We start from the raw sequence: 27,670 nt of genomic DNA, 5'->3' as shown, positions 1-27,670 counted from the left end.
GACGTAGTGCTCTGTTACGCAGCCTGACGTAGTGCTCCTGTTACGCAGCCTGACGTAGTGCTCTGTTACGCGTCCTGATGTAGTGCTCCTTTTACGCAGCCTCGCTCTCTCTTTCATCTTACTCTGAATGGTCTGTCAGTTTTCTGGTTTGCTGAGGAGCTTGGCATATCTTTCGTAACTCCAAACACCCATATTTGCGTGGAAGTTAGAGACCTTTGTGTGTGTGTGTGTGTGTGTGTATTACATGGGTGAAAATGGGTGACTTTGCGCACGTGTTGTGTAACGGTGGGCAAGGATGCACCCGCATGGGCAAAGGGCTGTGAATAATTAAATGAGTCTGAAAGCAACATAAGGGTGTGCTTCCATGGCAACGACCTCCCATGGATGTAGCACTTGCTGGGGTAATGTAAATGCCGACTGTAATGTCAGGGAAGGATTTAGCAGAGCACCCAAACTAGCTGCTCCTCCTTCAGAAATAAGCTGCAAAAATCCCAGTAAAGGACTCAAGAGATTGTAGGGCTGCACAAATATCCTTATAAGAAAACTCCCAGTGGCCTGAAATGGTTCCAAGATCTCCTGTGTTATTTAATACTGTTCAGCAGAGTTTGTCTTGGGTAAAGCAGGGAGCTGGTAAAAACACCATCTGAACTGGTAAAAAAAAGTGGTGTGAACTGAGAGGGGTCTACACTAGTCTTGCTGTGATTTCTAGAGCAAAGCTTAGAAACAAATCGATCTCCTACTGGAATGAAAGAGATTATAGTGCTACAACCATGTCAGCCAACAACAGGTCCTGTTTCTCTGGAATCCTTTCATAGGATGCTGTGGCACCCCACCCCACTGCATACACGTCCTTAACGAGGGTCCTTAACGAGGGCCCTAACGAGGGCCCTTAACGAGGGCTCAACCAAGAGTGATCAAGTTACGTCTACATGTGTGTCAGTGGAGGTGTCAAAGCCATGTGTAAAAACAAACATTACACACTCTTACACACAATCAGTAAAGCATGTTTTCACATTTACTGCAAGTGTTTCAAATCAAAGGCAGGTTGGAGGCCATTAGGACCCACTGAATCGAGAGGCACTATTAAACCAGCCACATTATTATACAATCCCCCTCATCTGGTTCCTCACTTCTGATTGGACGTCAGCAGTGCGTAAGGCCTCTGTATAGGCTGATATTCTCCCTCACACTCACTCTTTCTGTTTCTCTCGTTACGGGTGTGACGGCGTCATGCTAGGTTTCACTCTGTCACGGAACGAGATTTACACCAACATGCACCATATACCCATTTGTGAAGCCGGATTATATTTCCTGGAAATTTTAATCTGCCTTCAGAATTTGAATTATTATTATCTGTGGCTGTGCTAGCCTACATGTCTCTATAACTTAAGGAGCGATGACAACTTTATTTTTGAAACTATTCTAACACCAAATGTAGGAACTAATTTGGCTCCTAATTTAGTGAGCGTGTAGTGGTGTGTCCCCACTGGGCCCGATGGCAGAGAGTCCAGATGACGGGTGCAGTCGCGAGGTTAAATTGCTCAGACACGGCTGGAGACTTGATGGGATGGAAGTCAAATTTATTTTAATTCTGCTCTCTCTCGCGCAAGACCTTCGGTGATGGAGTAGCATGGAAACCAATGTTGTCTTCCGGAACCTTCTAGCCATGACGGGCTCGGAGACGAGCTGAGGTGTGGGACACTGACACGGCGTGACAACAAAGAGGACAAGTGAGGGCGAGGAGGAGAGACAAAAGGTTTTAAAGGTCCCAGGCTCCTCAAGACCTGCCAGGAATCAGCAGTCAGTACACTGAAAGTACTGATCAAGTGCATAATCAAGTATCTGAATTAGACTCATTTGAATGGATATGAATATTAATGAGAATTAGCTTATTATAAATTTACAGCAATTAGCTTAAGCCAGCTCTGAAATTCCTCCAGACAGCCTTTCTAGAACTAAAGCTGCGCTTGACAAAAGAAAGTTGAACTAATTCTTACGTTTCTCAACTCTTTTTCTTGGCAAGTGTATTAGCCGGCTGGTAAAATGGTGTGTGCGTGAGAGAGACTGTTCCATTTGTCAGCTGTTATTCTAATACTTCAAGTCAATGAATCCTGATCATTAAAATTCTCCAGTAAGTCATGAATAATATTCAATGTTCTTTTCAGTTCCAACAAATGACGGCTTAATACTAAACAAAGCGTGTGAGAAGAAGGCATCGAGTAATTAAACCCATTTAGATTCAATGCGGAACCCTTTGGTTCTATTGAATGTAACTATTTAGGTTTTTACTGAAGAGCCACTAGAGGTGAGTTTGTATTGAGAATCTTTGGTGCTATATATGATATTTAAGAAGTTCAAAGAGCCCTTTTCCTGTTATATATGGAATCTTCAGAGTATGAAGGATTTTATGCATAGATTACTGAGGTCTTGGTGAGATCTGGTTGGTGGGTTTCTCTTCCCAGCCAGTCAGCACAGCTGTTGCTAGTTGCTCTCTTTAGCCCCTCCCCCACTCCCACACTCCTCCTTCCCTACTGGCCTCCCTCTGTCCTCCTCACTTCAGCCAGTAGGGAGTCGTCATTTATTCATCGAGGAGGGCGCCGCAGAATTAGAGCTCGTTAGCCTCCGACCGTTTGCTTTATTTTATTTGACATCATTAGCCCTGCCTTCCATAAGGGAGTGCTTATAGCTCCCTCACCTAGCAACCTGCATAACGGAGAGGCAGCCGCTCCCCAGAACACACCCCCCCTCCCCCACCACTGGCCCCCTGCCCCCACAACCACCCTCCCCCCCACCTCCCCCCAGCCGCCCTGCGTCCCCCCCCCCCCCCCCCCCCCCCCCCCGCACCTGCCGCCTGTCTGTGGCCCAGGTGCCTCCCCCGATGACGTTCGGCGTGCGTTCGCCACCGGGCACGGACGGACGTGCTGGCTGTCTCTCTCCTCCCTCGCGTCTCTCTCCCTCGGTTGTCTACGATCCCCCCGTGCCGGGAGTTTCGCGGCCTGCTTCGCGTGCCGCCCGCGCGTCCGAGCCGGCCAACAAAGCGTGACGTAGCCGACGTGCGTAAAACGTGTCTCCCGTCATCGCTGACCTCAGCCCCTGCCCTCGGGAGAAGGCGGGCGGGGGGTGGGGGGCGTCTGGGCGCTCTCTGACCCGGCTTTCGGATGCCGTGAGCCCGAGGGGTCAATCTGAAGGGAAGCTCCTGGTTGTCAGATGTGTCACGGGGTCAGCGCTGCCTTTGGGTTCTGAGCGGCACCACAGAGACTGCCAGCTGTGGCCCCTAAAACATCCGCTCTGTTGTTTGTGCTGATTTGCCCGTTTTGTTTGCTTCTTTGGGGACTCGGGAAGTTTTACTCTGGCTATCAGCACAGAGAAGTCAACAAAAAAGAGACGGACTTCTATTCTGGTAAGAAGTTTTTTTATGGCTATTAGCTGCTGTCTTAGTTCAGATCGAAGTCGCTCTCTGACCAAATCACTCAAGGTGTTGCCACAGTCAGACGGGTTTTTCCAGACTAGGCAGACTCGTGCCGACCGAGGATGGTAAATAAATGATAGCTGAGTCTCCTACACCATCTGTCCGGGGCCGTGTGCTTCGCGGCTTCTTACAGGCTTTCTATACCAGACCTTCTTTTTCTGAGGCAAAATCGCTTTTTTAATTCTACCCCTCAAATTGGCCCTTTTCTAGGCCTTATCTCAATCTTGACTCCACCTTTTCTGAACCTAAAACACACCATTTCTGTTGTCATATTTGCTTTAATTACAAACGTGTGCTGACTATGATGACTAACTTCAAGGCCTGGAACCTCAGTTTCTGTTCCTAGCTGAGATTTATTTATACTATCGCAGTTTAATCAAAACCTAAACTCATAACAGTGTCTGATATAATTTTCATGCCATTAGTTTTGTGCCAGTTAAAGGCTCATGCAAACACACACACACACATACACACACACACACACACACACACACACACAACACACACAGGAGAGCATGCACACACATGGAGTTTGTCAATGCGATGCTTGAATTATTGATGGCCATACACTGCTAAAAATGCATCCACAACCTTTTTAGCGTTCATCAAAAGGCCAATTAGGCAGGCTGCTCAAAGGCATTAACAGGTGGGCGGGAGAACAGCCCACAAGGCGACCTGCCCCTGGACACGCAGGACAGGAGCTCCTGTTTTACTTCATGTAGGAAGCTGTGGCCACAGAGCAGGAATGTTTGGACCTTACCATAACACGCAGCCCTAGCGCTCGCAGGTGCTCGCAGAACGATCGGTGTGGTGCGTAGGAGAGGAGGAGGAGGAAGAAGAAGGGGAAGAGTGAGAGACAGGGAGAGTGAACAGGGCGTAGGGTGGAAGTGTGAGAGAGGGAGAGAAAACGAGGTTGGACTGGGAAGGACGGGGAAGGAGAGAGAGAGTGAGAAAGGGCCATGCGAGGATCGCCCACGCGACATTCCTGCGGCTTCTTGGGGGGCCACGCCCACCAGACGCAAACAGTTTTAATGGTGCTTAACGGCTTCGTTTGTATCGCTAATGCAAATCATGAAAAACGTTTGGGAAATCAGCAGCAAATGATAATGTTGTAGTAGCAGGACGTAGATCACACACCTGTCCATACAGGTATTTCTGAGTCAAGATTAAAACCTGAAGCCAGTCGACGTCACCATGTGAGTTAGAGAGCTGATCTAGGAACAGTATCCCAACCTGCTCATGTCGTCAAAAAAGAGGTAATTATCCGGCATGGGTCTTCTTTAGTTTGGGAGCGGTCCTCAAGGTTCTGCACACGTGCGCAGGAATGTTTACCGGATCCGTTTGGGTCATTACATTGAAAGGGCTGAAAGGGGACATACAACCTCCCCATCAAACGTAAAACCAACCTGCTAATACATCCTGGGCTTAAATAGCACAATACTCTTGACATTTCCTTTCTGTTTGGATGCCCGTTTTAGAGCTGTTTTCCAGTCTAAGGCACTGTCCTTTCTTCTTAATCTCTTCTATTTTGCAAACAGGTTTTGACCTTTGCGATAAAGCAAAAGAGGGATTGGGGGTTCTGTCTGTGCCGCTCCAGGGAGTGGGATCCCATGACAAGAAAACCCGCAACAGACGGATACCGCAAGCACACAGCACAGACATGAAGGTAGGAAACCAGCTCCTGTACCGCGGCTTTCAGGACCCCAAAACAACACGACATTCCCGTTCAAAACCGACGTGCTCCACGTGACGCGTCTCTCAGCGGCATTACGGTTACGGATTTGAAACTAGAATGGTCACGCGCTTGCTAGGTGAATTGAGAATGATGTATTTGGTTTTGGAATGAAATTCTTAACTATTTCTGAACGTTTTTCTTTACCTAAGAGCCATTTAATGACCCCATGCCTTCGACTATCAGAGCTCAGTACGTAAAATCACTATGGCGATAAAGAACGAACGCTTCGTTTATTCGGGCCTGTCAGCCTGAGAAAGTACGTGACTGATCAGTGCTCACAGGAATCTACTGAGCACGTAACGGTTTTGGAGGGCACTTCAGGTGTCAACACAACCTGTTTTGATTCGAATAATTCTTTTATACAGAACCTTGTCGATCCACAACTTTCAGATGTCTCGAACTCAAAAACGGTGCTAGCACATGTAGTGTGTATTAAACTGATAGACTCAAATAGTCTTACAACGTGATATTGGCAGTGAGAACCACCGAGGAGATGCTGAATAAATGTAGCCTGCTGGCAAGCATAAGCTGCTGATACCACTTTGATTTACCTTTTGACGGATAGCGCAGTTTGTTGCTGACACCTAAGGCAAGAAACAGCTCCAAATTTTCTAACGTCAGCCCACCACCTGTCCCCCCGGGAGCTTGGTTGACATTTGTTGTTTTGGTCTTAAGGTATTTGTTTTCTTGGATATAACGAGCAGTGTTTCAGTTGTTGGCTTGTGTCGGTGAAAAGTCCTAGTTATTCCCAAGGGTGGTGAGTCAGTCAGTGTGTCGTGGTCTTTGCAACAGGCTATGAGAGCAGGTTTCGACTCTTCAAAAGCTGTTATAAACACACTTTACTCATGCTCATAACCTCTCAGAATGTGCCATAAATATAATCAATATTTAAACTGCATGTAAACTATCCAGAATATGTATTATATTAAACTTTACTTGAAAACTAATTTATGTAATAAATAATGTAATAGATCGCTGGATAGCTACTGCATAACAGACATAAGTAATCCGAAGAAAAAGGGGTACTGTATAAGAGATGTTTTATGACGGCATATGCAAAACCATCACATGATCGTTTGAGTGAAGAAAACGTCGTGTTCATTGGTTTCCTGACGTTTGGTTCAGCCCACTATGAAGTGAGAGATGCATGATGCTAATTTCTCTGTAGGGTCCTCTGTGGTGCATGCTGGGACATTAATGAACCACTGAGCAAGCTTTACTGAAGGACTTTAGAACTTGGCAACTCTCGGTCACAAGTAGGCGGGCCTAAGGCAGGTTCTGCGACCACTTGTGCTGTGTGCCTGTGTAATGGGGAGTAGGAGGAGAGGATTTAGTTGGTGTTTGTGTAGTTGGTATTACCTTAATCAGCACACGAGTCATGCAATTGCGACTATGGGACTACAGCCTTTACTGTACATGAGACAAAGATTTGAAGGTTTTAACTGGGTGGGGGTGGAGGTTTAAACTGAGGTTCATGTGAACGATGCCAATTTCAATCTTTAAAGGCTCTAGCTCCATTCTTCTTTTAGGTTCAAAGGTGGAGTCATTCTTCATTCTTCTTTCGATCGTAGCAATATAACTCCACCACGTTTCTCTCTCTCACCTTCAGTGGCTTCCTCATTTACCACACTGTTTGTCTGTATCCGCATGCCAAATTGGTTTCCATTAAGATAGTACTGAATTAGCACAACACAATACTGTATTTCCTTTATCTGGCACCTGCTATTATTTCTCTTTGACTGGCAAATCACACGAGAGTGTGTGTCATCAACAGTTATATAGAGATACACTCCAGAGAATCCCCCCTTAGCCCCCTCCCCCCCCCTCCCCATCTTGTTGCTATCGGAGATCACATCCACAGTCCCAGTAGGCTAAATGGTCTCTGTTTTCAAGTGGATATGCAACAAGGTCTCCAGAGATCTCGTCATTCAGAGCGGGCGAATTTTAGCACCAGGCGTCTTGGGCTCTCAAAGCCTCCGTGGGTCATGGCTGCAGGTTTGGAGCACGTCGGAGGCCTTTCAGGAACCCGTTCAGGACCCCGTTCAGGACCCCGTCCAGGACCCCGTTCAAAGGAGTGCAATCTCCATGCAGCACTGGTCAACACACACAGGATTTCCACGGCGGACCGTCGGTGGGTTCATGCAGCTCCTGATGGAGAACTTTAACTTGGCTGGTTTAGGTTTTTTTTCTCAGGCAGTAGCCACGTGTTTTTCACGGGGTGAAAGTCTCGGAGGCTTTGTGTGAGGGAAAACTGCATTCTTCTGGCGATTAAAAACAGTGTGAACGACAAAGAAACGGAGCATGAAAGGGGACCGGTGAGGGACAAAAAGAACGGAGTCCTCTGCTGCCGGAACGTTCCAGCGCCCGAAACCTCCCGCCTCGGTTCGGACTAACTCCCAGGCACCAGGTGAGATCGGCAGAGACCAGCGCGGAGCGACGGTGCCCAGCGCGGGAGCGGCAGAGTGACAGAGAAGGGAGGGAGAAAGGGAGAGTGTGTGTGAGGAGGAGAGAGTGTGTGTGTGTGTGAGCAAGAGAGAGTGTGTGAGCCAGCCAGGGCACGGGAAGAGCGAGCAGGCAACGTTGCGCTTGGACCGCAAGTGACTGGCTGGAACGTGCCGATCGCCTTCACCTGCTCGGTCTGAAGGGGGGAGGAAATTCACCCAGCAAGGCTACACACACACACACACACACACACACACACACACACACACACACACACACACACGAGGACAGTTCCCAGAGCTCTCGGCAGAAAGACTGACTTGCTCTCCCTCTCTTGTTCTACATTTCCTTCTCTCTCTCTCTCTCTCTCTCTCTCTCTATCTCTCACTCTGTGGCACATGCAACAGGGTGTGGGAGGCAAGCCCACTCTCTCTTTTGCCTCTTTTCTTCCCGAAGAAGAGTAGAGCGAGGAGTGAAAGGAGAAACTGGAAGGCGATGCCCTAACGCACGCAGACGTTTCCACAGAACGCCCCATTGGTCAAGTCATAACCCAGGCTCCTCGCGGGGCTCTGCGTCCCGCTGACCCGACCGACCTAGGACGAGGGACCGTTCCCGAGGTCATGACCAAGCGCAAGTGGGAAGGGAGGCGGGAGGCCTTCAGGGTGAGCTCCACCCGCGAGGAGGCGCAGGCGCCCGGACGCCCCACCAGCAGGGGGCGCTTCTCTGAGTCCTGGAAGAGGCTGAGCTCCAGGCAGGGATCCGCCAAGAAGTCGGGACTGGCTTCCCAACAAGCAGCGGTAAGAACCGGAGCAGCATCTGTGTGTGGCCCCGCCCGCGCGGGTGGGGTGGGCTGGGGTGCAGGGGTGGGGCGGGAGGAGGGAGCCCACGCTGAGCGAGGGCACGGGGGTGCAGGAAAGACTTAGGCGAGGCTTATGCAGGCGGGACCTAAATGGTCCCCAACCAGCCCTGATTGCGGTCCTGGGAAACCCCGCCAAGACTTTGCATCCGGCAGCATCGTTCTCAAAGCTTTGCAGACTCCTTTAGCAATTGATAGTGTGATAATACTGAATACTGTTTTAGACAATGTGATAATAAGCAGACATTAAAACATGGTCATTTAAACAATTAAACGCTGAAATGCTGAAAAAGGCAAAGAACCTCGGCAGAGTTGTTACCTAGATACAGACCACCGTTTTTTTTTTGCCTTTAGGGCGAGAGTCATGGCACACTGACATGTTTCTTTTATTTGAAACTGCGCATGTGTTGGCTGGGGGCAGGTCACCCCTCTGTGGCTTACAACCCCTTACGCGCTCGCCAGGTGTGTCAGGCATGTGATGGAGTAGATGTTTCACCAGCTGCCCTGAGATTATACCAGTCCTTTGGAACCTTTGAAGAAAAAGTTTAAGCTTTTTTTATTATGAACAAAAAATTTTTTTACGTTATTCTAAACATTTATTTTGTACCGTCGGACTTCTGATCGTGGATTACAGGAGCGTTAGGAACGTTGGCTATTGCTCTCCATGCCGGAGTGTGTGCGTGTCGGAGCATGCCCTGCAGAGGTGCTCACGCCCCAGACCATCTGGCTTGTGCTAGAACCATCTGGCTTGTGCTAGAACCTTCTACTTCTCTCTCCCCTCGAGCTCCACTAGTCACACTGCTCTCATCCGGTTCCATGGCTTCCTACTAGACCTCCCAAACTACTTCCCATAACAGCACTTTTCTAGCCCTCTGTTTACACTCTTTTCCAGCTGGGGATCTGGCTGGGAATCCTAGCTGATGTTAGCATTTGTTACTGTAAACTAATAATAGCTAACGTAAAATACTTTCATTCATTCTCCATTAATGTACATGATCTATGGTGGGCATGACCTCAAAGAAATGGCCAAGATAAGGCAATTTATTTTAAATTTTGTAAATGAATAAAAGCACCCTATACATTTCCAAACTGTTTACGACCAAATTGCTTTTGTTTTTGATTTTGAGATTAATAGACCATGCTAATGAGACACAGTGGGTCGTTAACGTTTGATTGGACACTGGACTCTTAGAAGAGACACTGTCCGTTCACCTGCAGCAAAGTGCCCATAATACAGAAATACACTGCCAATGCAGAAAATATGTTTTAATACGAAACTGCACCAAACTCACACCAAAAAGAAACAACCATTCAGAACAACCAACCTACTAGCCTCCAGTGATACCAGTGCCATTCAGAACAAGTAACCCACCCACCAGTGATACCAGTGTACATTTTTGGCTGATTCTGTTTTTTAAAATACTTCCAGATCCATTGGAGCAGGAGACAAGTTCTTGATGCATGCAGTCATTTCACAGAAGTTAGAAAGAACAGTAGGGTCTCTGTAGGTGGATGTGAGAGCACTGGAAGTTGAGTTGCTATAGTAACAACTCCACTTGGATGCATCACATGGAACGTGGCCCTGATGCCCCTCAGTGCTGTAAAGATCAACTTGGAGCATGGCCACTGGGATGGGGTGGGGCTTGTGGTAGGGTGTGGCCAATGGGGCTTGTGGTAGGGTGTGGCCAATGGGGCTTGTGGTAGGGTGTGACCAATGGGGCTTGTGGTAGGGTGTGGCCACTGGTGCTTGTGGTAGGGTGTGGCCACTGGGGCTTGTGGTAGGGTGTGACCAATGGGGCTTGTGGTAGTTTGTGGCCAATGGTGCTTGTGGTAGGGTGTGGCCAATGGGGCTTGTGGTAGGGTGTGGCCACTGGGGCTTGTGGTAGGGTGTGGCCACTGGGGCTTGTGGTAGGGTGTGACCAATGGGGCTTGTGGTAGTTTGTGGCCAATGGTGCTTGTGGTAGGGTGTGGCCAATGGGGCTTGTGGTAGGGTGTGGCCAATGGGGCTTGTGGCCAATGGGGCTTGTGGTAGGGTGTGGCCACTGGGGCTTGTGGTAGGGTGTGGCCACTGGGGCTTGTGGTAGGGTGTGGCCAATGGGGCTTGTGGTAGGGTGTGGCCACTGGGGCTTGTGGTAGGGTGTGCCAATGGTGCTTGTGGTAGGGTGTGCCAATGGTGCTTGTGGTAGGGTGTGGCCAATGGGGCTTGTGGTAGTTTGTGGCCAATGGTGCTTGTGGTAGGGTGTGGCCAATGGGGCTTGTGGTAGGGTGTGGCCACTGGGGCTTGTGGTAGTTTGTGGCCAATGGTGCTTGTGGTAGGGTGTGGCCAATGGGGCTTGTGGTAGTGTGTGGCCAATGGGGCTTGTGGTAGGGTGTGGCCAATGGTCTGAAATTTGCATGTTCACAATAAGCAGCATGAGCTTACATGAAATTTTTAAGCTTAAGGTTAAAGGTAGTGGCAGTTTTTGAAGTCATATGACTTTAAATGACTGCATTCATTAACATTTTTTTAAGTAAAATCGCTTTCGCTCTTTACAAATGTTCTGATATCGGTGACGTTGGCAGGATTATTCTGCAGACTGCACCAAAACAAGTCAAAACAAAGTGGGTTAAACATCAGTATCTGTGTTCTAAGCGGTTTGATGTCAGCGTTCTCCTTTGGTGAAAGTAAAACAAGGAATAAAACTAAAGAAAAAAGAGGAACTTGGTTGGGACTGGGTTGGAACAGAAGGCTTTCCAGAAGGTTCTACCAACTGGTCCAGTGCCTTCATAGGGACAGTATTTCCCCCCAATGAGAAGATGAGGAAAAAAAGCAAAAATTTATTGGGGAGCTGGTTGCAGTGACCTTTTGTTCAGAGTAACATCATGAAGGAAGTGTGATTTCATGCTCGGTAGGCAGAAAACAAGGTACACCAGTGTAAATATCAAGATCTTGCAGCATACCAACACAGCTATGCTCAAACAGATAGTGTTAGTACAGAGAAGCAGATAGTGTGTGTGTGTCTGAGAGAGAGCATGCTCATTACTGCTCTAAGGAAGGAGGAATGTGTGTGTGTGTGTGTGTGTGTGTGTGTGTGTGTGTGTGTGTGTGTGTGTGTGTGTGTGTGTGTGTGTGTGTGTGTGTGTGTACATATGTGTGTGAATAACAACCTTAGCAACTGTAGCTTGGAAACTGAGTTTGCCATCTACCCATTGTTTCTTTGTATTAGTTTAGCTCTGCAGCGATGCATCGTAGGATGGTGTTTATAGCAAAGATGTGAACTTTGTTTGACACTTAGCTTATATACAATCTTTGATCTAAATTCAGCTGTATTTTGCCAGGCAGCAAGCAATTTTGCAGATGAAAAATTCAGAATGATACAGTATAAATACATTGTAGTGCATTAGCACATTTATTATTAGGCAACACATTTTCTCTTTGAAACATGACTTGGATCGCATTCTTCACTATGTGTTAAAGGAGTCACAAGAGCCCATCCTACTGCAGCCATGAAAGTAATGTTATTAGAATTCACAGCATAACCGTAGAACGTCAGAAATAAGAATCATTAGGACCGATCGAATGCCATTAAATAGTTTTCTGCTCTACGCACTACTCTGGGTGAAGTCGTGTGGACATACTTTTGAAAAGGCTCGAATGAAAAGTTTACAAATAAGATTAAACAAATCACCATCAGGCCTCTGCTCCTGATCTTTGACCTATGCCTAAATAATGCACATTGACTTCTTCACTTTTGAATTCCTCACGGTTTAGATTTCTGGAGGGGATCAAGGAACCTTTAAGTTGCATCGGCACACTTAGGCAAACAGGAGCAGAGCGGTTCGGAATTAGCTGCAAGTACCCCTCCAGGCGGCGGAGATGTTTGTGGGGGGGCAGATCTTTTTCCTGCTGCCAAGGGGCATTAAGCCGGGTAGATATGGCTTACTTCTGGTTGTCATGGTGACATTACCCAGCACAACATTTTAAAATCATCTACTTGTATTCAGTTCCAAGGAGGCAAATATCTGACTTTCTACGAGAAATAGCAGCAAATTATTCTTCACCACAGTGAGTATCGTACACTCCTGCTATTCTGGTGTTTCTGTTGCAGTTGTGGTTAATGTTTATTTTCTCCACCCTGACATAAAGCACTTTTAATCCAAAGCCTTCTCGTTAGTAGTATTCCCTAACATCTGTGCCTGGTGGTGTATGATCTAATCATGAAAACCTGGGACTCTTCTTGCATGTGCTAATAGGAACATGAGTAATGAACACACAACTCTGTTGATCACATCTCTTGCCAATAAACTCAACAGAATGGAGCGAACCCCTTAGTGTGTGTTGATATGGCACCTATTTTGCTGTCTGCATATCAGTTCTAGAAAATTCTACCTTTTTTTGTACTTAAATCATGTGAGCCTAGTTTACCACGTGAGCCCATTTATTTTCTAGGTGGGACTACAATTCCTGTTCAGGGTTTGAGTAATCTTCAAATTCTCACAGCTGCATAACTGATGAGGGATAATATTTTACTCTTTATTTACTCTTTTCATGACAAAAAAACCTTTGCTGTTATGAACTATGACTAATAAATACACAGATTTAACAAACTTCATGACCATTTTAAATGTATCCACGTGATATACCATAAATATCAGACTAATAAAAAAACCTGAAGCTACTCAACCCCATCACTACTCAACCTCCATCACTACTCAACCCCATCACTACTCAACCCCATCACTGTTCAACCCATCACTGTTCAACCCCATCACTACTCAACCTCCATCACTACTCAAACCCCATCACTGCTCAACCCCATCACTACTCAACCCCCATCACTTCTCAACCCCATCACTACTCAACCTCCATCACTACTCAAACCCCATCACTGCTCAACCCCATCACTACTCAACCTCCATCACTACTCAAACTCTATCACTGCTCAACCTCCATCACTACTCAACCCCATCACTACTCAAACCCCATCACTGCTCAACCCCATCACTACTCAAACCCCATCACTGCTCAACCCCATCACTACTCAAACTCCATCACTACTCAAGTCCATCACTACTCAATCTCCATCACTACTCAACCCCATCACTACTCAACCCCCATCACTACTCAAACCCCATCACTACTCAAACCCCATCACTGCTCAACCCCATCACTACTCAAACCCCATCACTGCTCAACCCCATCACTACTCAAACTCCATCACTACTCAAGTCCATCACTACTCAATCTCCATCACTACTCAACCCCATCACTACTCAACCCCCATCACTGCTCAACCCCATCACTACTCAAACCCCATCACTGCTCAACCCCATCACTACTCAAACTCCATCACTACTCAAGTCCATCACTACTCAATCTCCATCACTACTCAACCCCATCACTACTCAACCCCCATCACTACTCAACCCCCATCACTACTCAAACCCCATCATTACTCAACTCCATCACTACTCAACCTCCATCACTAATCAAACCCCATCACTGCTCAACCCCATCACTACTCAACCCCCATCACTACTCAATCCCCATCACTACTCAACCTCCATCATTACTCAACTCCATCACTACTCAACCTCCATCACTACTCAACCTCCATCACTACTCAAACCCCATCACTACTCAACCCCATCACTACTCAACCCCCATCACTGCTCAACCCTATCACTACTCAACCCCATCACTGCTCAACCTCCATCACTACTCAAACTCCATCACTACTCAACCCCATCACTACTCAACCCCCATCACTACTCAAACCCCATCATTACTCAACTCCATCACTACTCAACCTCCATCACTAATCAAACTCCATCACTGCTCAACCCCATCACTACTCAATCCCCATCACACTACTCAATCCCCATCACTACTCAACCTCCATCATTACTCAACTCCATCACTACTCAACCCCATCACTACTCAACCCCATCACTACTCAAACCCCATTACTACTCAACCCCCATTACTGCTCAACCCATCACTGCTCAACCCCATCACTACTCAATCCGCATTGCTACTCAACTCCATCACTACTCAATCCTCATCACTAATGATGGAGCACAGGCTCCCGGTTCATGCTGATGCAGAAAACTGAAATTCTCACCTTATTTAAAAAACACTCAACCTCCATCACTACTCAAACTCCATCACTACTCAACCCCATCACTACTCAACCCCCATCACTACTCAAACCCCATCATTACTCAACTCCATCACTACTCAACCTCCATCACTAATCAAACCCCATCACTGCTCAACCCCATCACTACTCAATCCCCATCACACTACTCAATCCCCATCACTACTCAACCTCCATCATTACTCAACTCCATCACTACTCAACCTCCATCACTACTCAACCCCATCACTACTCAACCCCATCACTACTCAAACCCCATTACTACTCAACCCCCATTACTGCTCAACCCATCACTGCTCAACCCCATCACTACTCAATCCGCATTGCTACTCAACTCCATCACTACTCAATCCTCATCACTAATGATGGAGCACAGGCTCCCGGTTCATGCTGATGCAGAAAACTGAAATTCTCACCTTATTTAAAAAACAAATTTAAGTGATATTGTTAGTTTCAAATACACTTTTCAGCTATTTTGAAATCACTGTTTCAGTGACCTCACAAGAACAAATGTATTTACAGTACATATCTCTGCCATTTAGCCTTTAGCAGGGGTATTCAACTATATTTTTCCGCGGTCCAATTTTGGCAGATAGCTATGACCTGAGGTCCAGGGCGGCGGGGGTGGCGAACGTAAGTTGTTGAGCGGGGGGGTTGGCGAACACAAGTTTTTGCGCTGGGGGTGGCGAACGTAACACTCGTGACAGAGTGTTTTTTTTTAATAGCCCTGAAATAAATGCTCCGGTTTAAAATTAATTCTCCCGTCAAAATTAATACATTTTTTTGGGTCTGTATCCAGTTAATCAGGAATGAGATTGGGTCCAGACAGGACTGCGTTTGGGTCCGGATACGGACCGCGGTCTGCCAGTTGTGGACCTCTGGCCTATAGAGTTATTTCTCTGTAAGGCACAATATAGGACAGCCAATCAGCCAATTATATCCACCGCAGCGTAACAGACACAGACTGTTTAATTCTGAGGGATAAAGAGTGGTTGTAAAATAGACATTAAAAATTAATTATAGGAGCATAAAGCTACACAAATGGTTTAAGTAGACATCAAGGAAAATATATAAGAATGTGGGCCTTTTAAATACTACATGATTTATCCACCAAAGTAGTTATTTATAGCTATTTATATATCATATAATTCATTCTGCCTCAGTACTCTAGAACACAACATTGTCTGGAAAATATGGTACCATCAGCTCAAAATGTGTCACGTGGAGAAGTTAACGTCTGCTATTCTGCCTAAATTTACCAACCCCTTAGTGAGGGACAGTTACTTCCACCTCACCTACTGTTATTTAACAATCTCCCAAGCTAAAGGGTAGACTGACCTGAGGTCAGTCTCCTATGGGCTTTTGCTTAAAATGTCTGTTTTTGTCTTTCTGTATATAAAAAAAAACATTACTGAAAATTAGGGGTGTATTCAACTAAGGATTTTCATAGTCGAATCTGATTCGTCAGCTTTTCCCTTTAGTTGACTAATAGTCGAATCGGGTAAAAAAAAAAAATTATTTAGAGCACCTTAAACGGGATCCCGTTCTCATTCAGGACTTTTTTCCTCTTCAAAGTAAAAACCTAAAACACTCAGATAAATGAATATACACGGTAGGTTGGCTTTATTCAGCTTTTATTTATTTTTTAATGAAACGTTAGAGAACATTACCCGCAAGTGCGCATTATGCATTGTGCAAAATGTCAAAAATAGTTTAAATAAAATATGCCTGCCTGAAAATATTTAAAAATTGCCACACAACAGCAAAAAATACAAGGAAAGGTTCAAGTAACGGGGTTTAAAAGCAAACAACAACAAAAAATGTTTATAGGCCTACTTGCCGAGACGCGACGAGACGAGACGACATGACTGAAACGACAAACGTTTTTTTTCGCCTTACGCGTTTTAAATGGTATGTGATGTTGGTTGTTGTCGTGCGAAATGAAAGACGTTGATGACATAACTTGCACTTTACTTTGTTTGATTCATCTTTATGTTTTTCAAAATACTTTTGAAGTTTTTTAGTAGCCATTATACGCTCGTTTGGATTGTGCAACAGCAGAGTGTGATTTATTAATGTGTAGTAAGGAAGATGCCTATTGTTAATGCGCAAACATCATTTTTAAATATTTATTAACAGAAATTGGGATGATTTTATTTGACAAAAGGCTATATAACGAAAACAAAGACATTTAATGCTTAGCTGCATCCTTGGGCACCCCCATGCAGTTAGAATGGTACATTCGACTATGCCGTTCATAGTCGACTAGGGGGTATGAAAATCTTTACTAGGTCTATGCAACAAGTCATGACAGTTTCAGTTCATGAAATGACCACTGATATTCAACTAGGGGTTCCCTAAAAACACCTTTAACACAAAGATAATCATAAAATTGTAGAGCTTCTCCCTCATTTAAAATTTGAACGATGTTCAAAACTGTGATGCTGTGACTGTTTCAAAATCCAATACTCTGTCCTAAATACCTTTATCTACCAACTGTGACTGGGGTCTGTGAATTGAAAGATTACATAGTCTAATCTAAAGCAAGCTAACGCTGTACCAGCTAAAGCTGCTGTGTATTAAAATTATGCTAATAAGGGTTGTAGAAGCCCTGTGATTTGTCAGCCTGCGTTGATGACGATTGGAGGAGTATCTACACCATTAAAAGAGAAGAAAACGGCTTAAAAGAAGAAAACAATTAAAATAAGAAAACCAGCTAACAAACCTACGACATCTAAATGAAAATTTAAACTGGCTTGACAAAGCAAAGTTTGACAAAACAAAAGTGGAAGCGTTGAGTGTGCATGCTAGTCGTAGTCAGTTGTGAGCAGTAACGTTAACGTGGAGCACATTTAAATTTGATTATTGAATCAGGGTTGCAACTCTCACGCATTGAGCGTGAGACACACGCATCTGACCATTATCACACGATTTCTCACGCCGAAAAAAAATCTAGCTTATATACCTCTGATCCACATCTATGATTCAATGAGTTACTAGTTCGCTCTGGCGCCAACCACTGGCGATCGATAGATCGCAATATAACACTTAATTTGTGTGTGTGTGTGTGTCCCCCCGACAACTTACGTTAGCCACCTCCTCCAGGTTCAAATCTCACTCCAAGCGATCTTCAAAAGTTGGCAACCCTGTGAATGGATCGAAATTTGAGCTGTTCAGATAGAGGGCTGTGTGGGTTTGGTCTCAAACCGTGTGCATGCTGACATGTTTGCGTTTTAAGACTATAAAAAGTCTATATTGGCTACGTAATGCCAACATGGGTAAAGACAAACCTTGCAGTGCTTTGCAGTATTAACAAGTCAACCTGGGTCTTTTGGCTGCGTTTCATTAATTAGGTTGCTCTCTAAGAATCGTTTGATCAAACTGACTTGAATCAAATACATTAATAATGTCTGGCCTGTTCCTCCAATCTAAATCCATCAATTTGTCATCAGTAAAGTTCTCAGAGGATATGTCGCCAGTGTAGATTTAACCAGGATGGTGGGAATGAGCTTAGCCGTCTCTACACTGCGGTGTCTAACCCTGGGTGCCTCCATCACCAAACAGCGTCCCCAGCTACAGCTGTAATACCAGGTGCGAATTGAAGAGATGCTCTCAACTGTGGAGGTACCGGAGCTCAGGGGCCTCCGCGGGGACCACGATTCACGGAGGTCTAATGAGCTTACGGTCCTGCCATTGTGCAGCGTACAAACGCCTCGTCTGATAACCCAGCGCCCAGCAATATGGCACGACCCAACTTCCACTTGAGTCAGAATTTTGCAATGATTCATCGTGTGTGTGTGTGTGTGTGTGTGTGTGTGTGTGTGTGTGTGTGTGTGTGTGTGTGTGTGTGTGTGTGTGTGCAGTGCACTCACACTTTAAACACCTGTTTTAATCTCCCGGCTCGTTAAATCACTACTTAGATTGTTTGTCTGAGAACAATTAGCAGACAATAGGATTTGCACCTGTTCATGGTGACACATATTTATATATTTAAAACAATCGCCAAAACTCACCGGGAAATTGCACAAAACATTCCGTTTCCCCTTCAAGGATAAAACCCTTTTATGAGTATTAGATTGCATGTGTCTGACCTAATGTAACTCAAGTCACACGCCATTACGTCGCACTGTCACATCAGTAACCAGCATGAATAACTGACGTTAGTTTGCATATTTTTTAAACTAATTACATACATTTCCAGACATCTTAGTATAAATTTGCATTAATTAAGTAAGGTCAGGGCTCTGTTCTACCCGGCTGATGCCACTTTGATTGTGTCAATTACGCTGTAGGAATGACTAATGATTTATATGCTGGCAGGTTATTCCATTGTTAATGAGTCCACTTAGAGCAGGTTAATTTGTCTTTTAGACCCTGATTTCAAGAAAAATAACTTGAGATGAGTGGTTTGAAAATGACAACAAATCATAGAATAAAAACGAAGCCAAATTACTGCAGAAGGGCTGCGAGGACTAATAATATGAAAATATTTGGCAATGAATCAAATCATAGACTTATTTGCTCTTTCTTTCTGTAATAACGTTATTCTGAGGGAAAATAGTGCAAATAATAATTGCAGTACATAGTCATTCATGGCTCGCAAGGTAAAAAATATGTAATTAGTTTACATTATCTAAAAAACATTATAATGTAAGGGATGTAAAGTTGAGCTCATCTGTCATGGTGCCATGACTGTCAAAATCTGTAGTATAATAAATCCATAGTACAATAAATGTTTTCTTATTTCTGCAAACATAAATGTAAATAACAATGTATAGTAGGTGATTTGTTATAAAGGAGAAACACATGTATTGTTCATAATATGTTTGCATGCGCTCATTATTATTCATTATTATTATTATTATTACCGCTGTTTTTCATTCGGTAGTTAATCGATGACGCGATCCCAAACGATCATCAATTATGAAATGTGCCATCTGTTTCTGCTCTGGAATGCTGCAACGTTTAGATGTGTAGATGCTGTTTGAAATGTGTCCAGATGATTGGTGTCTGTCATCACATGCAACTCTTTGGTAAAACAACAATGAAACAACTGGAGACTCAAACCCTCAGTCCCTGTGAACCTGCGTAGTATGAATGTAGCAACTTCTTTTGTCCAACACAATGATAATGTATAAAACTGTACTGTTAAACTACACTAAGTCTTTAGCCTCTTTAGGAAACCTCAGCTACTTCAGACACAAGGGTTTGGGACACGTCTGGCTGCATTAACTCTGCCCACTGCCCGTTCAGGTGACCCAGTACACCTCAGGTGTACAGAGGGCCCACCTCCGACTGTGTTTGCTCCTCCACAATCAGGCCTCTGCAGTTCGAGGGTCGTTGATTGGCTTGTCCATGGCAATGTGGGTGGCATGCCAGTCCTGTGTCACTCTCACAAACTGCATTAGGCCGCTTTTCCTATAAGTGGATAATTGTGCGGTTGTCCTGGCAACTAGAAATACATTGGAAAAGTGATATGAAGTTCCTACTGGGGTTGGGTGGGGGTTAATTCCTGACCTGGGTCACAACAACATTTCAGTTTTTCACCCGAGCAGTAAGGGCTGGGCAATTATGTGAAGAGTTAAAACAGGTAATAGCAGGGAGAGTGTTAAAGTGGTGTGGCGTGGGAGCTCTGTGACGGGGAAAAGCCCACCTGTGGATTAATGGCAGTGAAGGGAGGACAATAGATCAATTATGTCGTCTCCTCTGGGACATACAGTACATTACAGTCACAACTCTGGGGCAGCCAACCTCTCACAGTCAGTAAGGGCTCTGTTTCAGTTTATAGGGAGACTAGTCAGTTTAGTGTTTGGTGTGTGTGTGTGTGTGTGTGTGTGTATATATATATATATATATATATATATATATATATATATATATATATATATATATATATATATATATATACACTCACCGGCCACTTTATTAGGTACACCTTGCTAGTAGCGGGTTTGACCAATTTTTGCCTTCGGAACTTCCTTAATCCTTTGTGGCATAGATTCAACAAGGAACTGGAAACATTTCTGAGTCTGGTCCATATTGACATGATAGCATCACACAGTTGCTGCAGATTTGTCAGCGGCACATCCATGGTGTGAATCTCCCGTTCCACCACATCCCAAAGGTGCTCTATTGGACTGAGATCTGGTGACTGTGGAGGCCATTCGAGTACAGTGACCTCATTGTCGTGTTCAAGAAACCAGTCTGAGATGATTCATGCTTTATGACATGGCGTGTTATCCTACTGGAAGTAGCCATCAGAAGATGGGTACACTGTGATCATAAAGGGTGGACATGGCCAGCAACAACATTCAGGTAGGCTGTGTCGTTCACACAATGCTCAATTGGTACTAATGGGCCCAAAGTGTTCAAGGAAAATATCTCCCACACCATTGCACCACCAACACCAGCCAGAACCACTAATACAAGTCAGGATGGATACATGCTTTCATGTTGTTGACGCCAAATTCTGACCCTCCCATCCAAATGTTGCAGCAGAAATCGAGATTCATCAGACCAGGCAATGTTTTTCCTGTCTTCTATTTTCCAATTTCAGTGAGCTGTGCGAATTGTAGCCTCAGTTTTGACGTGTTGTGCATTCAGAGATTCAGAGATGCTCTTCTGCATGCCTCGTTTGTAGCGGTTATTTCTGTCACTGTTGCCGTTCTATCAGCTCGAACCAGTCTGGTCTCTTCTGACCTCTGGCATCAACAAGGCATTTGCACCCACAGGACTGCCGCTCACTGGATACTTTCTCTTTTTCCAGACCATTCTCTGTAAACCCTAGAGATGATTGTGCATGAAAATCCCAGTAGACCAGCAGTTTCTGAAATACTCAGACAAGCCTGTAGGGCACCAACAACCATGCCACGTTCAAAATCACTTAAATCCAGAGGTGGACATTCCATGTTCAGAAAGTAAAAGTCTCCACCAAGATTTTGCTCAGGCATCCTGTATTGTGTTGATTCTACTAATTTTACCTGGCTTGTACTAATTAGAAAATCCAGCAAGTTTGATTAAAATCCTGGGAAGGAGTTTTACTTTCTGAACCTGGAATGTCTACTTAAATCACCTTTCTTCCCCATTCTGATGCTCGGTTTGAACTGCAGCAGATCGTCTTGGCCATGTCTACATGCCTAAATGCATTGAGTTGCTGCCATGTGATTGGCTGATTCGACATTTGCGTTAATGAGCAGTTGGACAGGTGTAAAGTGGCCAGTTCTTTGTGTTGCTGGTCTAGCCTTTGTTTCTTATAGACCTTCTGGACTTCTCAAAGATGAAGCCAACCACCGGAGACTTAGATGTGGTTACCCTCCATATTATGTCTATCCACTTCACCTGTGTCTAATTGTAATCCTGCTTGCTGTCTGTGTGTATTCATTCACTTAGTCTAGAACTCAAGAACAGACCTGAGGCTCTAGAACATGGAAAAAGACTAGAACCTTCCGCCCAGTGCGCTGCACAACTTTGGGTACAGGTGACGACATCCATTGACGTCATCCGACTCCACGTCCTTTCATTCATAAAGTAAACGGGCCCGGAGTGGTTGGCCGTTAATGAGTAGGATCACACTCTGTGAAAGTCATCGGTGTGGGGTATTTGCATATGATCACGGAGGTCCCGTGATTATGTGACGGAGGAAAATAAACCTTTGAAAAAATGGCTCAGTGGTGTCTTGGGGATCTTATTAAAACACTGCCAGCCCATTCTGTTGCACATTAGGCCAGGAACAAGCACCCCTAGATTCACCCATTTGCAAATTATTCATAATTGCATGTAAATGTTTTAAAAGTGCAGTGTCAGTACATTGAATTAGCCCCTTCTTACCTATGAAGAGACAGAACTTTGCTCATTGTGATGGACACATTTGTACAAATATATAAATCTGATCTTGTCAGGCGGGAGAGTTTAGTGGTTAATGGTTCATAATAATCGTACAGATGTATGTTAGCGTTCCCTCTCTTGCTTAGCGAAACTCTTTCTGCTGTTTATGGGCAACTTGAGAGTGTTGGGACTGTTTTTCATGTAAAGATGCAGCGGGTTGATAATATGCACCAGGTCCGTTGCACATTTGCCTGTGCAGTTCCGTTCTGCACTTCCTCTCTGGATTTCACCCAGCTGCTGTGAAGCGAAGGACACCGTGTCTCTCCGGGATCACATTTTGAAGCAGCGTCCAGTGACACGCGAGACAAAAACGAGCACAGAGCACCGGCGGAAGCTGCGTGAGACGAGGGGTCGGCCCTGCGTGAGACGAGGGGACGGCCATTGTTCTCTCTCGTCTTTGCCTCTTTCTGTCCCCTCTTTCTTTGTTACTTCAGCTTTTTTTCGGTCCTGTCTCCCCGTCTTGCTTTTCTCGTTTTTATCTTCTTCAGGCTTCCGTTCTGTCTTCAGAACCTTAAAGTTGTGTTTCTCACGTTTGATCATTTTTAGCCAGATGCTGGATGTTGTGCACAACACCACGACAATTTTATTTCTTGTTCTCTGGTAATGAGACAGGGCCTGTTGAGTTCCCGGAGCCCCCGCAAGCTGCGCGCTGATTGGTCGCGTGCGGTCTGGAGACGCTCTGATTGGATGAGCGTTGATTTGGGTTGTTAGGAGAGGGACCTTGTCGTGAGACACCCAGTGTGTTGGATTTCTCAGGCTTTAAGATTAAGAGGCATTACACAGACTCTTAATCAGCCACCAGGACAGTGTCACTTCTGCTCACAACAAAACCTGATTAGATCGGCTCCTGTCTGCTCTTTTTTTCTCCGAGTGTTTCTCATTCGGTTGTCGGATGTGAAGAGAGATTTTTAATTGGCTCTGTGAGTGTAAAATCCAGAGCAGATGTTGGCCAGTCTTCATACTTCATCTTCACATCGTGTGTGTGTGTGTGTGTGTGTGTGTGTGTGTGTGTGTGTGTGTGTGTGTGTGTGTGTGTGTGTGTGTGTGTGTCGGTGCCATCGCTTGAAACCGGACTTCCCCCTGGCGCTGGCCTCAGGTGCCCTGGGACTTTAATAAACTGGGTTGCAGAGCGTGAATAAAGTTGGTTCTTTTCTCAGAAGTGCTCTGGGAGGGACAGGAGAGAGTAGGAGACGACACTGGGGCAGCTGGGCCACCTTCACTACAGCACATCTCTCTTACGTGTGACATGATTAAAATGGCCTGAAATGATCCCATAATGCCAGACGATGACCTTTAGGGTCACTTAGACAGGCATGTTGGGAACATTTGCTTGAGTAAACCCTTTTTTAACACTAGGTGTTACTTCTATTGATAGTGAAAACCTTGAAGATAGTGTGTGAAATCTTAATTTGTTTGTCTTTTTTCAATATGCACTTTAATGGAGAGAGCAAGAACAGACAGTAAAACATGTAGATTTGTGACAGATTTGTTTAGGGACAAATACCCAGAAGAATATAAACTTGTTTATGCTGAATCTTGCAAAGCGTGTGTTTATTCCCCCGGAAAACCTGCAGGATTGAGAATGTTGAGCTCAACAGGTGGTGAAAAATAAAAGTCAGAGTGTGTTGGCATTACACAGAGGAGAGGACATGAGAGAGAAGAGAGAGGAGAGGACATGAGAGAGAAGAGAGAGGAGGACATGAAAGAGAAGAGAGAGGAGGACATGAGAGAAGAGAGAGGAGGACATGAGAGAGAAGAGAGGAGGACATGAGAGAGAAGAGAGAGGAGGACATGAGAGAGAAGAGAGAGGAGGACATGAGAGAGAAGAGAGGAGGACATGAGAGAGGAGGACATGACAGAGAAGAGAGAGGAGGACATGAGAGAAGAGAGGAGAGGACATGAGAGAGAAGAGAGAGGAGGACATGAAAGAGAAGAGAGAGGAGGACATGAGAGAAGAGAGGAGAGGACATGAGAGAAAAGAGAGGAGGACATGAGAGAAGAGAGAGGAGGACATGAGAGAGAAGAGAGGAGGACATGAGAGAGAAGAGAGAGGAGGACATGAGAGAGAAGAGAGAGGAGGACATGAGAAAGAAGAGAGAGGAGTACATGAGAGAAGAGAGAGGAGGACATGAGAGAGAAGAGAGGAGAGGACATGAGAGAGAAGAGAGGAGGACATGAGAGAAGAGAGGAGAGGACATGAGAGAGAAGAGAGGAGGACATGAGAGAGAAGAGAGGAGGACATGAGAGAGAAGAGAGAATAGGACATGAGAGAGAAGAGAGGAGGACATGAGAGAGAAGAGAGAGGAGGACATGAGAGAGAAGAGAGGAGAGGACATGAGAGAGAAGAGAGAGGAGGACATGAGAGAGAAGAGAGAGGAGTACATGAGAGAAGAGAGAGAATAGGACATGAGAGAGAAGAGAGGAGAGGACATGAGAGAGAAGAGAGGAGGACATGAGAGAGAAGAGAGAGGAGGACATGAGAGAAGAGAGGAGAGGACATGAGAGAGAAGAGAGGAGGACATGAGAGAGAAGAGAGAGGAGGACATGAGAGAGAAGAGAGGAGGACATGAGAGAAGAGAGAGGAGGACATGAGAGAGAAGAGAGAGGAGGACATGAGAGAGAAGAGAGGAGGACATGAGAGAGAAGAGAGAGGAGGACATGAGAGAAGAGAGGAGAGGACATGAGAGAGAAGAGAGGAGGACATGAGAGAGAAGAGAGAGGAGGACATGAGAGAGAAGAGAGAGGAGGACATGAGAGAGAAGAGAGAGGAGGACATGAGAGAGAAGAGAGGAGGACATGAGAGAGAAGAGAGAGGAGGACATGAGAGAGAAGAGAGAGGAGGACATGAGAGAGAAGAGAGAGGAGGACATGAGAGAAGAGAGGAGAGGACATGAGAGAGAAGAGAGGAGGACATGAGAGAAGAGAGGAGAGGACATGAGAGAGAAGAGAGGAGGACATGAGAGAGAAGAGAGAGGAGGACATGAGAGAGAAGAGAGGAGAGGACATGAGAGAGAAGAGAGGAGGACATGAGAGAAGAGAGGAGAGGACATGAGAGAGAAGAGAGGAGGACATGAGAGAAAAGAGAGAGGAGGACATGAGAGAGAAGAGAGAGGAGGACATGAGGGAGAAGAGATGAGGACATGAGAGAGAAGAGAGGAGGACATGAGAGAGAAGAGAGAGGAGGACATGAGAGAGAAGAGAGGAGGACATGAGAGAGAAGAGAGAGGAGGACATGAGAGAGAAGAGAGAGGAGGACATGAGGGAGAAGAGATGAGGACATGAGAGAAGAGAGAGGAGGACATGAGAGAGAAGAGAGAGGAGGACATGAGGGAGAAGAGATGAGGACATGAGAGAGAAGAGAGAGGAGGACATGAGAGAGAAGAGAGGAGGACATGAGAGAGAAGAGAGAGGAGTACATGAGAGAAGAGAGAGGAGGACATGAGAGAGAAGAGAGGAGGACATGAGAGAGAAGAGAGAGGAGGACATGGGAGAGAAGAGAGGAGGACATGAGAGAGAAGAGAGAATAGGACATGAGAGAGAAGAGAGGAGGACATGAGAGAGAAGAGAGGAGGACATGAGAGAGAAGAGAGAGGAGGACATGAGAGAAGAGAGGAGAGGACATGAGAGAGAAGAGAGGAGAGGACATGAGAGAGAAAAGAGAGGAGGACATGAGAGAGAAGAGAGGAGGACATGAGAGAGAAGAGAGAGGAGGACATGAGAGAGAAGAGAGAGGAGGACATGAGGGAGAAGAGATGAGGACATGAGAGAGAAGAGAGAGGAGGACATGAGAGAGAAGAGAGAGGAGGACATGAGAGAGAAGAGAGAGGAGGACATGAGGGAGAAGAGATGAGGACATGAGAGAGAAGAGAGAGGAGGACATAAGAAAGAAGAGAGAGGAGGACATGAGAGAGAAGAGAGGAGAGGACATGAGAGAGAAAAGAGAGGAGGACATGAGAGAGAAGAGAGGAGGACATGAGAGAGAAGAGAGATGAGGACATGAGAGAGAAGAGAGAGGAGGACATGAGAGAGAAGAGAGGAGGACATGAGAGAGAAGAGAGAATAGGACATGAGAGAGAAGAGAGGAGGACATGAGAGAGAAGAGAGAGGAGGACATGAGAGAGAAGAGAGAGGAGGACATGAGAGAGAAGAGAGGAGGACATGAGCTGGGAGAGGAGGAGACGCAAGAGACACAGAGAGTACAGATGAGGGATAAGCTATATGCCATATTGTTACTTCTTTTCACCCCAGTCGCAATTTGTCCGCATTCACCCATCTGTGCAGTAAGAAGACACAAACACACACACTAGTGATCACTAGGGGTCTGTGGTGCACACGTGCCCAGAGCAGTGGGCAGCACTATAGTGTGTGTGATGAGGTAGATGTTGAGGTGAGGTAGAGAGTGTTAAGAGATAAGGAGGAGGTAGAGAGTGGGAGGAGGTGGATAGAGGAGGTAAAGAGAGGGAGGAGGTGGATGAGGAGATGGAGAGAGGAGGTAGAGAGTGGGAGGAGGTAGAGAGTGGGAGGAGGTAGATGGAGGAGGTAGAGAGTGGGAGGAGGTGGATGGAGGAGGTAGAGAGAGGAGGTAGAGAGTGGGAGGAGGTAGATGGAGGAGGTAGAGAGTGGGAGGAGGTAGATGGAGGAGGTAAAGAGTGGGAGGAGGTAGATGGAGGAGGTAAAGAGAGGGAGGAGGTGGATGGAGGAGGTAGAGAGTGGGAGGAGGTAGATGGAGGAGGTAGAGAGTGGGAGGAGGTAGATGGAGGAGGTAAAGAGAGGGAGGAGGTGGATGGAGGAGGTAGAGAGTGAGAGGAGGTGGATGGAGGAGGTAAAGAGTGGGAGGAGGTAGATGGAGGAGGTAGAGAGTGAGAGGAGGTGGATGGAGGAGGTAAAGAGTGGGAGGAGGTAGATGGAGGAGGTGGATGGAGGAGGTAGATGGAGGGGGTAGAGAGTGGGAGGAGGTGGATGGAGGAGGTAGAGAGTGAGAGGAGGTGGATGGAGGAGGTAGATGGAGGAGGTAGAGAGTGGGAGGAGGTAGAGATAGAGAGTGGGAGGAGGTGGATGGAGGAGGTAGAGAGTGAGGGGAGGTGGATGGAGGAGGTAGATGGAGGGGGTAGAGAGTGGGAGGAGGTAGATGGAGGAGGTAGAGA

General features: G+C 45.8%; 1 protein-coding gene across 5 annotated transcripts in view; it reads left to right on the top strand.

The window, feature by feature from the left end:
• Positions 1-8,016: 8,016 nt before the first annotated feature.
• The window catches only part of trpm3 (transient receptor potential cation channel, subfamily M, member 3), a 139,938-nt gene continuing 120,284 nt past the window's right edge, over positions 8,017-27,670 (top strand). For 3 of the 5 annotated variants that reach the window (XR_013129871.1, XM_076999011.1, XM_076999006.1), the window contains exon 1: positions 8,018-8,443. Coding sequence is in view for 4 of the 5 variants with exons in the window: in XM_076999011.1 (XP_076855126.1) it covers positions 8,267-8,443 (177 nt within the window). In the remaining variant the exon portion in view is untranslated. Of the gene's footprint in view, positions 8,444-27,670 lie in introns of all 5 variants that reach the window. The other 2 variants (XM_076999007.1, XM_076999010.1) reach the window with 2 other exon arrangements.

This window comes from Brachyhypopomus gauderio, chromosome 3, assembly GCF_052324685.1.
Source record: "Brachyhypopomus gauderio isolate BG-103 chromosome 3, BGAUD_0.2, whole genome shotgun sequence".
In the NCBI taxonomy this organism is placed as follows: Eukaryota; Metazoa; Chordata; class Actinopteri; order Gymnotiformes; family Hypopomidae; genus Brachyhypopomus; species Brachyhypopomus gauderio.
Note: the sequence above shows the minus strand (reverse complement) of the source record. Positions and strands in the feature narration are given on the sequence as shown.